Source organism: Phascolarctos cinereus, unplaced genomic scaffold (genome assembly GCF_003287225.1).
Source record: "Phascolarctos cinereus isolate Bilbo 61053 unplaced genomic scaffold, phaCin_HiC Scaffold_726;HRSCAF=1367, whole genome shotgun sequence".
In the NCBI taxonomy this organism is placed as follows: domain Eukaryota; kingdom Metazoa; phylum Chordata; class Mammalia; order Diprotodontia; family Phascolarctidae; genus Phascolarctos; species Phascolarctos cinereus.
Window position 1 is genome coordinate 385,505,766 of NW_027556098.1, and position 16,445 is coordinate 385,522,210.

General features: G+C 47.7%; 1 protein-coding gene across 1 annotated transcript; it reads right to left on the minus strand.

Annotated features, from left to right (window-relative positions):
• Positions 1-2,859: 2,859 nt before the first annotated feature.
• SLC25A34 (solute carrier family 25 member 34) lies at positions 2,860-13,834 on the minus strand. The gene is made up of 5 exons (XM_020973213.2): positions 12,996-13,834; positions 10,945-11,010; positions 10,590-10,742; positions 8,327-8,461; positions 2,860-5,013 (listed from the first exon to the last, which is right to left on the minus strand). Exons 1-5 carry the CDS (start codon positions 13,404-13,406, stop codon positions 4,831-4,833), a joined length of 948 nt encoding a protein of 315 aa, XP_020828872.1. The 5' UTR covers positions 13,407-13,834; the 3' UTR covers positions 2,860-4,830.
• Positions 13,835-16,445: the final 2,611 nt, after the last annotated feature.

The following is a 16,445-nucleotide window of genomic DNA, read 5'->3' on the forward strand; positions in this document are numbered from 1 at the left end:
AATAAAAATTTAAAAAAATACTCTGCTTGCCTTTCAAAGTCCTTCACATACTCTTGGATGCAGTGACACTGGCCTCCTAGATGTTCCATGAACAAGACTCTCCATCTCTTAACTCTGGGCATTTTCTCTGGCTGTCTCTCATGCTTGGAATGCTCACTCTTCTCAAATCCACTTACTAATTTCCCTGGCTTCCTTTAAGTCCCAACTAAAATCCCCTTTTCTACTGGAAGCCTTTCCCAATCCCTCTTGATACTAGTGTCTTCTTTCTGTTAATTATTTCCTGTTTATCCTGTATGTAGTATGTTTGTACATAATTGTTTGCTTGTTGTCTCCTCTATTAGACTGTAAGCTCCTTGAGGGCAGGGATTGTCTTTTGCCTCTTTCTGTATCCCCAAAGGTTAATAAGGGGCATGGTACATAGTGGCACTTAAATAATGTTTACTGACTGAATGAACAGGGAGTTAAGTCAACAAACATTTGTTAAGTGCCTGTTAGGTACTAGGTACTGGGGGTACAAAGAAGGACAAACATGGTCCCTACCCTCAGGAAGCTTACAATTTAATGAGAGAGAAAACGTGCAAGCAATTATGTACAAATAAGATATATACAGGAAAAAATTGCAATTAATCTCAAAGAGAGGACACTAATGTTAAGGAGGGGCTATGAAAGGCTTCCTGTAGAAGGTAGGATTTTAGCTGGAACTTAAAGGAAGCCAGGGAGGTCAGTAGGGCAGAGATGAGGAGGCACAACATTCCAGGTATGGGGGAAAGGCAGAGAAAATGATGGAGTCAGGAGATGGAAGGACTTTTTTTTTTGAGGATTATGGAATAAATAAAGGTGAATAAGGTATAAAAAAAATTGGGAAGGTAGGAAGGGGCCAGGTTATGATGGGCTTTAAAAGCCAAATGGGATATTATATTTGATTCTGGAATTAATAGGGAGCCTCTGGAGCTGGTTGAATGGTACAGGGGGAGGTGACAGGGTCAGACCTGAGCTTTAGGAAAATCACTTTGGTGGCTGACCGGAGGAAGGATGGCAGTGGGGAGGGACCTGAAGCAGGCAGACCCACCTGCAGGCTATGCCAGTACTGCAGGTGTGAGATGATGAGGACCTGCCATGGGGTGGGGGCAGGTCAGGGAAGAGAAGTACTTGTCCTTGTGTATAGGACTTGGCAGCAGATTCAATATGGGGGTGAGAGAGGAAGTCAAGGACGATTCTGAGGCTGCTAGCCTCAGATGCTGGTGCCCCCAACACTGATTGGAAAGTTAGGAAGAGGGGAAAGTTTGGTGGAAAAGATGAGTTCATACCAATCAGATTGGGATGAAGGGGCCGTAAGGGCAGGGACTGTGTCTTTTCATTCTCTTCCAGGCCCCCCCCCAAAAAAAAACACCTTGGGTCTCCTTAGATTAGAGATTCTCAACCTTTTTTTTCCCTTTTTGTTATGAACCCCACTGGCAGTGTCTGGTAAAGCCTGTGGACCCCTTCTCAGCATAGTGCTTTTAAATGCATAAAATAAAATACATAGGATTCACAGAAAAATATTATTATGTTCTATTATGTTCAAATACAATTATCAAAATTTTTTTTAAGTTTACAGACCCCAGACTTACAAGTTTTAAGACACAAGTTGTCAAGAAGAGGGAAGTCTGCATTAGATTATAGAAGGCATTGACCCTCCCAGAGTTCCCTATGCCAATGAAATCATGGATCTAAGATCCTATTCCCTATGTGGCAGCCAGAGACAAAAATGAAGGCATCATATAGGATCTCTAAAGTTCCTGACTGGCAGGGACCTCAGAGCTATATAATCTAACCTCTTCACTTTACAAATGAGAAAACAGGCAGAAAGAGGTTAAGTGACCTGCCCAGGGTCACACAGCTGGGAAGGTCTGGGGCAGGATTTGGACCCACTATCAGACTTCAAATCCAGAGTTTGTTTGTTTTATCATTGTACCAAGCTGCCTCCTCTATAGGGCAGTTCTGTGTTCCCTACCACCTAGGATGACTGTGAGGAAATCACTTTGTAAACCTTCGAGTGGACATATGTGCTAGTAGCATCACTATTGTTTTCATTGCTTAAGAAAAAACACTTCAGGGAGTTGCTATGATGGGGGCTGGCCAGAGGATGGTGAAAAGCTAGAGAGATGATGAAAACTCACCTAAACATGGTCAGGACTGCCCGAGGTGAGGCCTTCAGAGCCCTGGGTTCAGGCCCATTTCCTACCCTGCTCTGCTACCCAGCTCTGTACCCCTGTGACTGACAGGGCCCCTGAAATACACAGGACTCAGAGAGTCTAAGGTGGCGGGCTGAGGACCTGAGCCTGCATGCTCAGGGCAAGGTGAGAACCTCCATTCTGTCCTTCCTCGGTATGTCTATCTGGAAACTGGAAGAACCCAGGACGGATGTGACTATACCCTCCTTCATCTTGGGTTTGCTCCAGAGGTCAAAAGCTCTGTCTCCTCAGGCAGCCCAAGGTCTGAGGCTCCCCACCTACCCCCACCCCTCACTCCCATCCAGGTGTTAGAGAATACCCAATCCCCCAGGAGCCCGAGGCTTTTTCTCCTTCCTTAGCCTGAGGTCTGAGGATCCCCCACAATTCCCATTCCATTCCAATCTCTCCCCAATAATTCGGTTCTGCATTTTCCCACCATCACCACGAGGGGGCAGCAAGCACCCATAACCAGTCCTGGACATGAGGTAGAGAACATGGAAACTCACCTGGGCAACCCGTTTCAATACTTTCTTCCAGCTACAAACTTCTTCTGCAGCCCCCCTCCCCCACAAAAAAGGGGAAGCAATGAGGACAAAAGCAGGGAACAGACTAGAGAAATGAGAGGCCAGAAGCAAAATACACAAACTAATGAAAAATAGAAAACTTTATTCATTCGGAGTGGGGGAGGGAGACCTGGAGTGTTTGTGGAGTTTCTGGGGGAGCCCCTCAGCCCCAAAGTCAATTGTCATTGTGACCAAGGAGTTCACCTGCAGACTGTCTTCATTAGGTGGTGAAGTTAGGAAAAACTGGGTTCAAATCCAGTGTCAGGCATTTACTAGCTCTGTGACCCCAGGAAAGTCACTAACCTGTTTACCTCAGTTTCCTCAACTGTAAAATGAAGATAATAATAATAATAATACCTGCTCTCCTGGGGTTGTTTACCTCAGTTTCCTCAACTATTAAGATACTAATAATAATAACACCTCCCTTGGGGTTGCTGTGAGGATCAAATAAGATAATATTTTAAAAGCACTTTTAAACCTTAAAGTGCTAGTTATTATTATTGTTATTAATTACTCTCTTGCTGTGTGACTTTGGTCAAGTTGCTGCCCCTCTCTGGGGCTTGCTTCTATATCTATGAGATGGTGACAGCGATCTTTGCTTGACCAAATTCCCCAGCAGTGGTGGGAGACTAGGAAGAGGCAGTCCATGGGGAAGGGCTTGCTTTCAATAACATTCTTACACTGTATTGCTCTTTGCATGTGGGTGTGACTTTAGTTACCCAAGAAAGGTAACTTGTGCCCCGAGTGGGGCAGCTAGGTGGCGCAGCGGATAAAGTACCAGCCTTGGAGTCATGGGGGTCCTGATTTCAAATCCAGCCTCCCATACCCACTAGTTGTGTGACCTCGGGCAAGTCACTTAACCCTGATTGCTCCCTCCCACCAAAAAAAAAAAAAAAGACTGTTTTTGAGATCAGGGACCAGCCTTGCGCCTTCCCTTTTTTTCCCCCAACCCAGCCACTCAACGGATCTCAGGGATGAGGGAACGTGAGGCAGTGAGATAACCGGGTGCCAGAAAACTTGGGTTCAGATCCTAGCTCTGTCTCTTTTTATACCACCCTGGACAAGCCTTCTCAGGGTGTCAGTTCCATTCTTCTGTAAAATGCAGGAGTTTGGGTAAGTGGTCTCAGAGATCCTTTCTAGCGCTGCCATTTTTGGAACATAGCATTAAAACTAGAAAAGACCTTTGAGGCTGTTGAATCCAACCCCATCTTTTTACTGATGAAGGAAAACTGAGTCACAGAGAAGTGACTTGCCCAAGGTCACATAGCCAGCAAGTGTCCAAGGCTCAATTGTGAACCCATGTCTTTCTGACTCTAAGTCCAACATTTTCCATGCAGTCTCTCCTGTTGCAAACTGTATATTCTGAATTCTAGCATTCTGTGTTCTAAAGAACATTTTCATGCTCTAGTCATTGTATTTAATGAGGATAAGTAGCAGTGCATCAGTCTGGGGACTTGGTTTCAAATCCCAGTTTTGTTACCACCTGGGTGACTTCTCTGGGCCTCAGTTTCCCCATCTGTAAAATGAGGGGGTTGGATTAGATAACCTCTAAGGTCCCTTCCAGCTATGATCCATGTGCCATCTTGGGCCCCCCCCTCCAACTTTTGACTCTCATATCAGTGTTTCTCCAGGAGTACCGATGGGGTGCATTGAGGCATCCTCTCTCCCGGGAATCAGAGACCATATTTCCAAGACACTCTGCTGAGCTTAGAGCGGGTACAATCTGTGGCATGGACCCAAGGACAGGAAGTTGGCCCTCTGGCAAACAGAAACTTAAGTAGTGGCCTGTGAACATTCACCAACCCACTCCAATCCTAGTGATAACAAAGGGTCCCTTCCCTCCTCTAGTCCATGATAGGCTGTTGTCCACTCCCATTCTACATGGAGGATCCCTACTGGCTCACCATTTCCAGCACCACCGCCCATGAGTCCTTTCAACATTTCCATGAAGATGCGGCAGGGCCAGGATGGGAGAGGATGTAGATCCTGCTGGGGCAGGGAAGGTCCTGAATTCAGGGCTCTCTGTCCTGCAGGAGGACGGCCAGGAAGGGGCCCTAGGTTCCCTGGTGCTGAAATCGGTAGATGAGCTTCCGGAGCTCGTCCCAGAAGAGCAGGCTGAGGATGGTGTGGGGACCCAGGCGCAGATAGGCAGGGCTCAGGCCTTTGTAGAGAGCCTGGGGACCCTCCGCCTGTATGATCTTCACCAAGCAGTCAAGGACCCCTCGGTACAACTGGCCCTAGAAATAGGACAGGAAGGCAGGGGTGTCGCTCACCTTATCCTCTGCATGCTCTGACCCATTCTCTACCTTAAGGTTCTTTCACCTTTTTTATGAACTGGCCACCTGGTGAAGCCTCCGGATGCCTTCTCAGAATTACATTTTTAAATGCATAAAATAAAAAACATAGGATTACAGAGGACACTAATGTCGTTTTCCACCTATTTTTCCCTTCACGGACACCCCCTCCCAAATCACTCCACAGACTGTCCAGGTCTCCATGCTGGCCTGAGTCTGTAATTAATCATGTCTCTCCTAGACTGGGAGCAGCTAGGGGGCGCCACAGTGCACAGGGCGGTGGGTCTGGAGTCAGAAAGACTCATCTTCTGAGTTCAAATCCAGCCTGGTACACTTACTAGCTGTATGACCCTGGGCAAGTCACTTAACCCTGTTTGTTTGCTCACTTTTCTCATCTGTAAAATGAGCTGAAGAAGGAAATGGCAAACCACCCCGGGATCTCTGCCAAGAAAACCCCAAGCGGGGTCACAAAGAGTCAGACACGACTGAAATGACCGAACGACAAGAAAGACTCAAAAGTCTCCAGTGGTCTCTGATCAGCCACCAAGAAGAGAAAGCATCAACCTCTAACCCTCACGGTCAAGTCAGAGAAGGTGGGTGCAGATCTTGACTCTGCTACTTACTCTCTGTAGGAGCTGGGGCAAATCGCTTTCTCTCTCAAGGCCTGAGTTTTCTCATCAGTCAAATGAGGGATGAGCTGCTTTTCAAGACCCCATCCAGATCGAAGTCCTAGCATCCTATAAGGTAAAGGCCCTCCCCAAACTGATTCCATGCTGTTTGGCTACCCTTATCTCACATTCATTCCCCTTGAGTAATTCTCCATTCTACCCAATGATTTAAACCTCCATCCCTGTTCTCACCCTACTTTCTCCCTCCTCTGTGTGCTTACTCGTGCCTAGAACAGAATCTTCCTTCCCATTCTGTCTCCTGGAGTCCCTCCCCCACTTCCAGGTCCATCTCAGGTCTATCTTCTCCACTGAGTCTCTCCTGATTTCCCATCCTCCAGGGGACTGTGACCCCTCTCTTCCTATTTCCCTAACTGGGGCCTCTCTTTTGCACGTCTTATTTCATTCTCCTTGGCGTGTGAACTCCTCCTTTCGCCCAGAGAAAGCGATGTTACAAATATTAGAAAGAATTTGTAGCCCAGAAAGCCTGAGTCTAAATCCCAGCTCAGGTGCTACTTACTATACTTGTGGGACCTTGGCAAAGTCACTTTATCTTTGGGCATCATTTTCTCCATAAATGTAAACTGAGGCTAACAATAGATGCTATCCTGTCTACCTCACAGGGCTGTTTGTGAACATCCAGGGAAGTCATGTCTGCAAAGTGTTACATAAAGATCAGCTATGGTTAGATTGTAAGCTCCTTGAAGGCAGGGCCTTGGGCATATCTATATCTCCATCCCAGTTGAATGTGAGCTCCTTGAAGGCAGGGCCTTGGTCATATCTATATTTCCATCCCAATAGAATGTAAGCTCCTTGAAGGCAGGGCCTGTGTCACATTTATCTTTGCATCCCAACAGAATGTGAGCTCCTTGAAGGCAGGGCCTTGGGCATATCTACATTTCCATCCCAACAGAATGTAAGCTCCTTGAAGGCAGGGCCTTGGGCATATCTATATTTCCATCCCAATTGAATGTGAGCTCCTTGAAGGCAGGGCCTTGGTCATATCTATATTTCCATCCCAATAGAATGTAAGCTCCTTGAAGGCAGGGCCTGTGTCACATTTATCTTTGCATCCCAACAGAATGTAAGCTCCTTGAAGGCAGGGCCTGTGTCACATTTATCTTTGCATCCCAACAGAATGTGAGCTCCTTGAAGGCAGGGCCTTGGGCATATCTACATTTCCATCCCAACAGAATGTAAGCTCCTTGAAGGCAGGGCCTGTGTCACATTTATCTTTGCATCCCAACAGAATGTAAGCTCCTTGAAGGCAGGGCCTTGGGCATATCTATATTTCCATCCCAATTGAATGTGAGCTCCTTGAAGGCAGGGCCTTGGGCATATCTATATTTCCATCCCAATAGAATGTAAGCTCCTTGAAGGCAGGGCCAGTGTCATATCGGCCATATCACTTCCTGACCATTTCTAAAATATGCTAGCTACACACACTGGCCCTCCTCCTACTGTGAACAGGACTCAATCCCCCCGGACCCTGAACTGTGATGGATGAATTTTCATCTTATCCTGCCCAGATCCAGGCCTCCGTGGCACTTCCCAGCCAGTTCCAAACTCTATTTCCTCTTTATGTGTCATTTTCTTCTGTTAGAATGTAAACTCCTTCAGGGCATGAACCATCTTGCTTCTTTATTTTTGTATCTTTAACACTTAGCACTGTGCCTGGCACATAATAAGCATTTGATAAATGTTTGGTGATCAAATGATTGGACCCCAGCTCAGACTACATTGCCTAACCCTTGATAGGAGTTTAATAAATGTTCATTAAATTTAAGGATGGTGGAGGGGGTCCTGGGTTGCTTTGGCCAAAGAATTCACCATCCAGGGGTCAGCCTGCCAGGGATGAGACTCTCAGGACTTAGCATCAGACAGTAGGCCTGGACTGTCAACAGGATTATACCTGAAGCCAGCTTCAAGTGGTGAGAAAAAAAGCTGGAAAAAAGATGGGCTGGGCCTGGAAGGAGAATGTTGGGAAATGACCTGGGTGACCTGTTACAGATGGGGAAGAGTGCAGGGAAGGACTGATGGCTAGCTCCTCTGCTGCACTGGGATCCATGCAACGTCAGGAGGACAAGAGAAAGGCCTCCAGCATGTTGGCTGGATCCCCATGGAGCACATGGACAAAAGTGCCTCTGGATGAGAAGGTCTAGATGGGTTACCACATCCATAAGATATTAGATTCAGGGAGTCCTCAAGGGTCACGGTCTCTACTGCAGAGATAGGAGGCAGTGGGGCCCAGGAGAAAGACCATGACATTTTAGAGTCAAAGGCCCTGGGTTCAAATCCCAGGTCTATTACTACTACTACCTGCATGACCTTGGTGAAAGTTACATCTCTCTGGGCCTCACTTTTCTCATCTGTATAATGAGGAAAGGGTTGGAACTCAATAAACTCTAAGATTTTTCTGACTCTAGACAGATGACCCTACAGGTGTATAGTATATCTGTGTCTGTCCGTCTGTCTGGCCGGTGTATAGAATGACATCCCCCTCCGTCTCCTACCAGCCCTCTTAAATGCTGTCCCCATTTCTTCACTCTCTCCATCCCCTTCCCATGTCCCCTCCAATCCCATGTGCTCACCCTTCCTGTTGGGTCCACGGGCTGATTGTACAGGCGGGTGCTGACCACATCAAAAGGTGTCATCACAATGACCACTGCCACACTGCTGATCATGCCCCCAGCCAGGGCCACCAGCCAGCTGTCCTTCTGAAACCACTGTAAGGAAACAGGAAGCCCCACGAACTGACCCCAGGCTCCTCCTCTCCCCTCTAAAACCTCAACCCTCATCCTACTTTATAAAACTCACTTAATATCCCTTCTAGTGAGAGACGGGACCACAGATTGGAGTGAAAAGAACCTGTTCAGGAGACCTGTGTTCTAGGCCTACCACTGACTCTCTGTGTGACCTTGGAGAAGTCATTTAATGTCGTTATAAAAATGAGAAGGTTGCAGCAGATTGGCAAAATTGACCAAAAAAGAGAAAATGACAAATGTCAGAGGGGCTGTGGGAAAACAGGAATGCCAATGCCCTCTTGGCATAGTTGTGAACTAGTCTGACCATTCTGCTTTAGTCTTTTTTTTTTTTTTGGTGGGGCAATGGGGGTTAAGTGACTTGCCCAGGGTCACACAGCTAGTAAGTGTTTATGTGTCTGAGGCCGTATTTGAACTCAGGTCCTCCTGAATCCAGGCTGGTGCTCAATCCACTGCGCCACCTAACCGCCCTTAGTCCAACCATTCTGGAAAGAAACTTGGAACTACATTAAAAAAAACTATTAAATTGTGCATACTCTTTGACCCAGCAATACCACTACTAGGTCTATAGACCAAAGAGATGAAAGAAAGAAAAGGACCCATATGTACAAAAATATTTATAACAGCTCTTTTTGTGGTGGCCAAGAATTGGAAACTGGGGGATGCCCGTCAGCTGGGGATGGTTGAGTAAGTACATGGATGTGATGGAACATTATTATTCTAGAAAAAATGAGGGAAGGGATGGTTTCAGAAAGACCTGGGAAGATTTCTGTGAACTGATGCAGAGTAAAGTGAGCAGAGCAAAAAAGGAAGAACGATTTCTACAATGACAATAATATTGTAAAGACAAACAATTTTGAAAGACTTAAAAACTGTGACCGACACAATGACCATTCACAACCATTCACAAGCCCAAAGATAAGATTCATAATGAAACACACCACCCCACTCCTGTTGGAGAGCTGATTGAGTCAGAGTGCAGACTGATTTCCCACACACATGCACATTCACTCTGATGATGTGGCGAATCTGGAGATTTGTTTTGCTTGGTTATAACTGTTTGCAATAAGGGTTTTATTTTTCTTTCTCATTGTGGGGTGGGAAGAAGGAGAATTTTCATCGAAGGAAAAAAAGTTTTAAATGAGGATTAGAATACAGAATAATAATAGCAGATGTTTATATGATCCTTTTAGGGGTAGCTAGGTGGAAGTCAGGGCTTGGAATCAGGAACACTCATCTTCCTGAGTTCAAATCTGGCCTCAGACATTTACTAGCTGTCTGACCTTGGGCAAGTCACTCAACCCTATTTGCTTTGGTTTCCTCATCCAAAATGAGCAGGAGAAGGAAGTAGCAAAGCACTCTGGTACTTTTTTGCCAAGAAAACCCCAAATGGGGTCACAAAGAGTTAGACATGACAGAACGACAGCAATACTGCCCTCTTCGATTTGTAAGGCTTGTTATTGGTTTTGGTATTTACAATAGCCCTGGGGGCAGGTGCTGTTATTACCCCCAGTTCTCTGGTTAAGTGACTTATCAAGAATCACACAGCTAGTAAGTACCTGAAGAAACATTTAAACCCAGTTCTTCTCCAAATCTTCTCCAAGTGAACTACCTTCCACATCTTCCTAAGCCCTCCTAAGTCAGAAGAATGGCTCCTTGGGACTTTTTCTTGGCTTTCCCAACCAGAGTTCGGTCTGGTGCACTTTCCAGGTCTTTGTGGAAGAGGTTTAGTAGGGAGTTAGGTTGTACTGCTTCCCCTAGTTCCGCCATCTTGATTCGGCCCCACTGTGGCCTATCTACTAGGTGACACTGACTCTTAGCCAAGGTCCCTTAGCCCAAAAATACCATGATTCTTCTCCAGCGGCTCTGGACAGGGGGTTCCTGAAACCTAGATGCTAGCCCCATGTTTAGTTATATAACTTTGGACACACTGCTTCTCTAACTTGGGCCTCAATTTCTTTACTACTAAAATGGTGATAATAGTCCTTGCACTACCCGCCTCACTGAGTTGTGCATAAAGTGCTCTGTCAAGTTTAGATTGCTTTAGAAATGTGAGCTGTTGAAGGGAGTTGGGTACCCCAGGACCCCTCACCTCGTGATCCTGTACCCACACTTTGGCTGAGGCGAAGGTGGCCAGCTGAGCAGCTGATCCTACCATGACCCTGGGCACAGCCCCACCGACTCCTCGCCAGAGACCCGGGATGCCCTGCTGCCTCCAGATGGTTTCCAGGGCACCAAGGGCAGTCTGTGGAGAGAGAAAGAAAGGAGGGAGGATAAGCTGGCTGGCCCTCTGCCCGTCCTGGGGGCAGCAGGGCCTTGGGGGACAAGTGGTCCCGCTCTCCTTTTGTAGCCCCTTGAGGCTCTAGCCTGGGGTCCAAGAGGCAGGGCCACAGTGCTCAGCTAGGTGGGCTTCTTGGGGAGGGGAGAAAGGGGAGCGGGCTTCTTACCTGGTGCTGGTGCTGATGGCCAACAGCCAGGGGAGCCGCCGTCTTCGCCTGCAGCTGTGTTTTGACCTAGGAAGATAGATCACAGGTGTCCAAGGGCATCAAAGACCATCCCCCTCATATTACTTATGAAGAACCTGAGATTCAGAGAAACTGTGATTTGTTCAAAATCACGTAGGTAGTAAGAATAGCACAGTTGGAATCTGAGCTTGGATCCTATGGCTGTAAGCTCTTTCTTGGTATGCAGAGTGGATTGGGAGAGTGGAAGCAGGGGACAGTCCCCAGCAGGCCACAGGCCAAGGAGCCATTCCATACTCTCCACAGAGGAAAATGTGCGTGGGGCAGAGGACCCCTAAATTCTCCCAGTCCTTGCCCCTAGGGGATCTCTGACTGAACCCCATAATCTCAGAGGCCTCCTGGTCCCACCAATATCTGGGATCCCTCTTTCAACATCCCAGAGAGGAAGTCATCCATCCACCCCTTGAAGCCCTCTAGGAAGGGACAACACTTTGGAGCAGCTCTAATGATAGGCACAGAGTGCTAGACCTGGAATCCTAAGATCTGAGTTCGAATGTGACCCTAGATACTAGATGTGTGATCCTGTCCAAGTCATTTCACTTCATCTATAAAATGGAGATAAGAATAGCTCTTGCCCCACAGGGTTGTCATGAGAATCAAATGAGATATTCGTAACGTATTTGGAAAACCTTAACTCGCTATATAAATGTTAGCTATGATTGTAGGGGCTAGACTTGTGATTTCATTGATATCGGGAACTCCCAGATGCGGAAACTCCCTTTGCTGATGCAGGTCGGCACCTCCTTCACAATGTAAGGGCTGCTTGGAGTGCCAAGAGCTGGAGACTTGGCCAGGATCACACAGTCAGCATGTGTCTGACTTGAGGACCGTAACCTGAAATCTGCCTCTCAGAAGCTTGCATCAATTGCTCCCTGATTTTGCAGAGAACCAGCAATTGCCTTGGAGTCAGAGGAGCTGGGTTCAAATCCTACCCTTCCTACCCACCTTCCCTCCTTAACGTCCCTGGGCCTCAGTTTCCTTATCTGCAAAAGGAGGAAGTGTGATAGATGACCACTGAAGATCCTCCCAACTCTAAAGCCATGATCCAAAGTCACAAAGTCTCAGCATTAGGCCCTCAGATGTCATCTGGTCCAGGAAGCCCCTCAGTAACTAGCCTGATAAGGGGTTGTCCAGTCTTCTCTCATTCATTCATTCATTCATTCAATAAACATTTATTAAGCTACTATGTGCCAGGCACTATGCTAAGTGCTGAGGTTACAAAGAGGCAAAAGCTTACATTCTAATAGGGAATTCAACATGCAAATAAACATCTACAAAGAAAGCTCTATACAGGATAAATAGGAAATAATTAAGAGGGAAAGCACTAGAATTAAGAAGGGTTAGGGAAGGCTTCCCAGAGAAGGTATGATTTTAGTTGTGACTTAAAAGAAGCTGGAATACCTCCAGTGGTGAACATTCTAACCCTTCTCCTCCTTGGGTAACCTATTTTATGGTGGGACAGCTGTGAGGAAGATTATCTGGAGCCAAAATCTGCCTCCCTGACACTTTCGCCCATTCTTCCATTCCCTCCGGGAGGAGCACAAGATTCGGGATCAGAAAACACGGGTTTGAATCCTGGGTGGGTGACTCTCTACTTATGTCACGTTGGTCAAATCACTTGCCCCTCTCTCTGGGTATCAGTTTCTTTATGTATGAAATCTGAGGGATGGTTGGACTAAATCGGGGGTTCTTAAGCTTTTTTATGTCATGGACCCCTTTGCAGTTGGATTAAAAACCACAGGCTCCTTCTTAGAGTAATTTATTTTAAAATTCATAATTGGAGGAAATGCCAAATTTCAGTTAAGAGTTGGTGAAAATAAAGATAAAAAAAACCTTTCCCCCTCCTATCCAAACTCATGAACCCCTTGGACTTGGACCCCCAAGCTAAGACCCCAGGCCACGCAGGGTCCCCTCCGTCACTGCCGTCCTTTGTTAAGAGAGGGGGAAGGTAATGAAGGCCCCCGCAGTCTACTCACCAGGTATGCCGGGCTCCCGATGAAGGCTCCCAGAGCTCCGGCCAATGCCCCGGCAGCCACAGTGCCCCCATGGTACTGGGTGAGGCCGGCCTCCAGGGCCAGGGAATAGCAGTAGAATCGGACTCCATTCATGACGCCCTGGTAGAGCAGGGCAGCTCCCAGCCCCTTTTGCAGTCCCCAAAGGCCATCAGCCTGTGCCACCGTGCCCACAGACCGCAAGAACCCCCGGTAGGGCCGGGCGTATGTCCCCCTGGCCTGCAGCTCACCCTGCAGCTGCAGCCTAGTCTTCACCACCTCCAGGGGATTGGTGAAAACACAGGCGAGACAGCAGGCTGAAGCACCCAGTACAAGGTCCATGGCTGGGGACACAGACACAGGCATAGCCCTGCTGTCCACAGAAGGGCTCTCCATGGCCCCTCTCTGGCTCAGGGGGACAAGAGCAGCTAGGTCCGAGGCAGGGGCATGGGCTCGGACACGCACAAACAAAAGTTCAGTCTGCCTGGAGAGGTGCCTCGGGGCAGGGAGGTTGAAATGGCCCCAGGCAGCAGCTCTAGTTACGTAGAGGGCACAAGACGGAGGGGCCAGAGGGCTCGGGACACATGGGACAGACAGGCCACTGAAGGTTGGGAACAGGTGAAGAGAGGCTTAGGGATGGGGAAGAGAAGGCAGGCTCAGGGAACAGAGGACAGGGGAAAAGGGCAAAGAGGGCAGGGGACGGAGGGGAGGACACTCCAGGTAGACCCAATCTTGTAGGAGACAGCAGTACCCTGGCTCACCAAGCTCAGGCACCCTCTGTCCCACTGGCTCTTCTCTCCAGCCCAGCTCGTACCCAGTCAGGCAGGAACCCAACCTGGGCGCCAAGACGCTCCCAGTGCCCCAGCCCTGGCCAATCCCAGGGGCCGCTGCTCCTCACACGAGCTTGGGGGAGGTGCCTAGGCCCTGGGATCTGGAGGAAAGGTCACTCCAGGGTGGGTGAGGATGGGCAGAGCAGGGGGAGGGAGAGGAGCAGAGGAAAGTCTAATTAGCCCAGGCAACCTCCCTTCAGCTAAGTTGCACAGTAGCTAGAGGTCTAGACCTGGGGGTCAGGAAGACCTGGGTTCAAATCCACACTCAGACACTTTACTACCTGTGTGACCCTGGGCAAGTCACTTTGCCTCTACCTACCTCAGTTTCCTCAGCTATAAAATGGACATAACAATAGCACCTACCTCCAATAGGGTTGTTGAGAGGATCAAATGAGATGTTTATCAAGCGCCTGGTGTTTCATGCTTTTTCCCCTTCCTTCCCTCTTCATTCACTTTTCCCACAACCTAACTCTTGAACCAGATTTTCTTCAAGGGAATCTCCCTAGTTAACCCCAGACCTTGAATAGGAATCTTGTCTACACCGCTGACAAGTGGCCACCCAGCTTCTGTTTGGGGACCTCTAGGGATGAGGAACTCATTACTTGACTCCTTCTCTGGGCACGTTAATTCCATTTTAACTGGTAGTTCTTCTCTAGGGGCAGCTGGTCTGACACCCCCACCCACTGATAGAGCCTCTCTTTGCAGCCCTGGCATGAAAGGCAACCACCCCCACCTTTCCAAGAGATCCTCCAATCCTCCTCATACAACCTTCAGTCCTTTCTGCATCTTGGCCTTGCTCCTCTGGATGTATGAGATAATAGGTGTAAATATTCTATACATATGAAATATGTGAGATAATACATAAAGCACCAAGCCTGGCACGTGTTGTCTGACTCTCCGTGACCCCATTTGGGGTTTTCTTGGCAAAGATACTGGAATGGTTTGTGATTTCCTTCTCCAGCTCATTTTACAGATGGGGAAACTGAGGCAAACCGGGTGAAGTGATTTGCCCAGGGTCACCCTGCTAGTGTCTGAGGTTGGATTTTAATTCACGTCTTCCTAACTCCAGTCCCAGTGCTTTGTGCACTATGGTGCTCCCCAGCTGCCTCTATCTACCTGTTTGGCTCCTACCTACCTTTCTTTTCCATTTAAGGACTGTATTTTAGCCAGGCTGGCCTCCCAACTCTTCTCCCAACACCTCCCGCCTGTGTGACTTCGCATGGGCTGGCCTCACGCCTGGAATCGACATCTCACCTCCACCTCAGCTCCACCTCCACCTCCTAATTCCTGGTCCTCTGAAGTCACCGTCTGTTTACCATTTGTTTACATCCTGTACCTACCTCCCACAGAATGTAAGCTCTTTGAAGGCAAGAAAAGGCGAGAACTGTTTGATTTTTTTTTCATTGTATCCCCAGAACTTGGCATGGTTCTTGGCACACAGTGGGTGTAAGTCAATCAACGATCAACAAATACCTACTATGTGCCAGGAACTGTGCTAAGTGATGGGCAAAAAAAAGCAAGAGACAGTTCCTGACCTCAAGGAGCTCACAGTCGAATGGAAAGTGAGTAATAAAGGTGATAAATTGATGTTTGCTCAAGTAGCAATGTCTTTACTTGTGCAACATCCCCTTTCCGCTGCGTGATGTCTGGTACTGAATACACCGTTATTCCAGAGGGGCCCTGGCCAGGGTAGGGGGTAATAGGGCTCTTGACCTCTTGCTGTTTCATGGTTACCCTGTCTGTAGCCCTACTGATCACATGTTGTCTCTCCCACTGGACAGCGAGCTCCTTGAGGGAAGTGACTTGTCTTTGGCCTTTCTTTGTATCCCCAGTGCTTAGCATAGTGCCTGGCACACAGTAGGTGCTTAATAAATGCTTTATTTATTCACTATGGTTCCCTTATTAGACTGTGAGCTCTTTCTTTGTATCCCCAGCACTTAGCATAGTGCCTGGCACACAGTAGGTGCTTAATGCTTTATTTATTCACTATGGTTCCCTTATTAGACTGTGAGCTCTTTCTTTGTATCCCCAGCACTTAGCATAGTGCCTGGCACACAGTAGGTGCTTAATAAATGCTTTATTTATTCACTATGGTTCCCTTATTAGACTGTGAGCTCCTTGAGGGCAGGGACTGTCTCTGCCTTTCTTTGTATCCCCAGCACTTAGCATAGTGCCTGGCACACAGTAGGTGCATAATAAATGCTTCATTCATCCAGTCTCCCCCATTAAGCTGTGAACTCTCTGAAGGCAGAGACTGTCTTTTACCTTTCTTTGTATCTCTAGTGCTTAGTGCTGTGCCTGGCACACAGTAGGCATTTAATAAATGCTTCATTCATTCATATAGTCTCCCCCATTAAGCTATGAACTATTGTCTTTTGCCTTTCTTTGTATTCCCAAGTGCTTAGCACAGTGCCTGGTACACAGGAGGAGCTTAATAAATGCTTATTGACCACTAATCTGGTTAGTGTCGCCCAAGGTTAAACTGCCTGATGTGGCATCCTCATCCCAGCTGACTCAAACTGATCTTATGGACACTCAGACCTTGGGGATTTCCCCCCACTTGTTAGTGTCTCTCTGATCATCTGGGACATTTGTGGGGGATCTC

Excerpts from the sequence above, each read along its gene's own strand:
- SLC25A34 (XM_020973213.2), bottom strand. The coding sequence starts at position 13,406 with ATGGAGAGCCCTTCTGTGGACAGCAGGGCTATGCCTGTGTCTGTGTCC. Across the intron at positions 11,011-12,995 it reads TCGGGAGCCCGGCATACCTG|GTCAAAACACAGCTGCAGGC; the intron begins GTGAGTAGACTG and ends CTATCTTCCTAG. Across the intron at positions 5,014-8,326 it reads CCGTGGACCCAACAGGAAGG|GGCCAGTTGTACCGAGGGGT; the intron begins GTGAGCACATGG and ends TCCTATTTCTAG.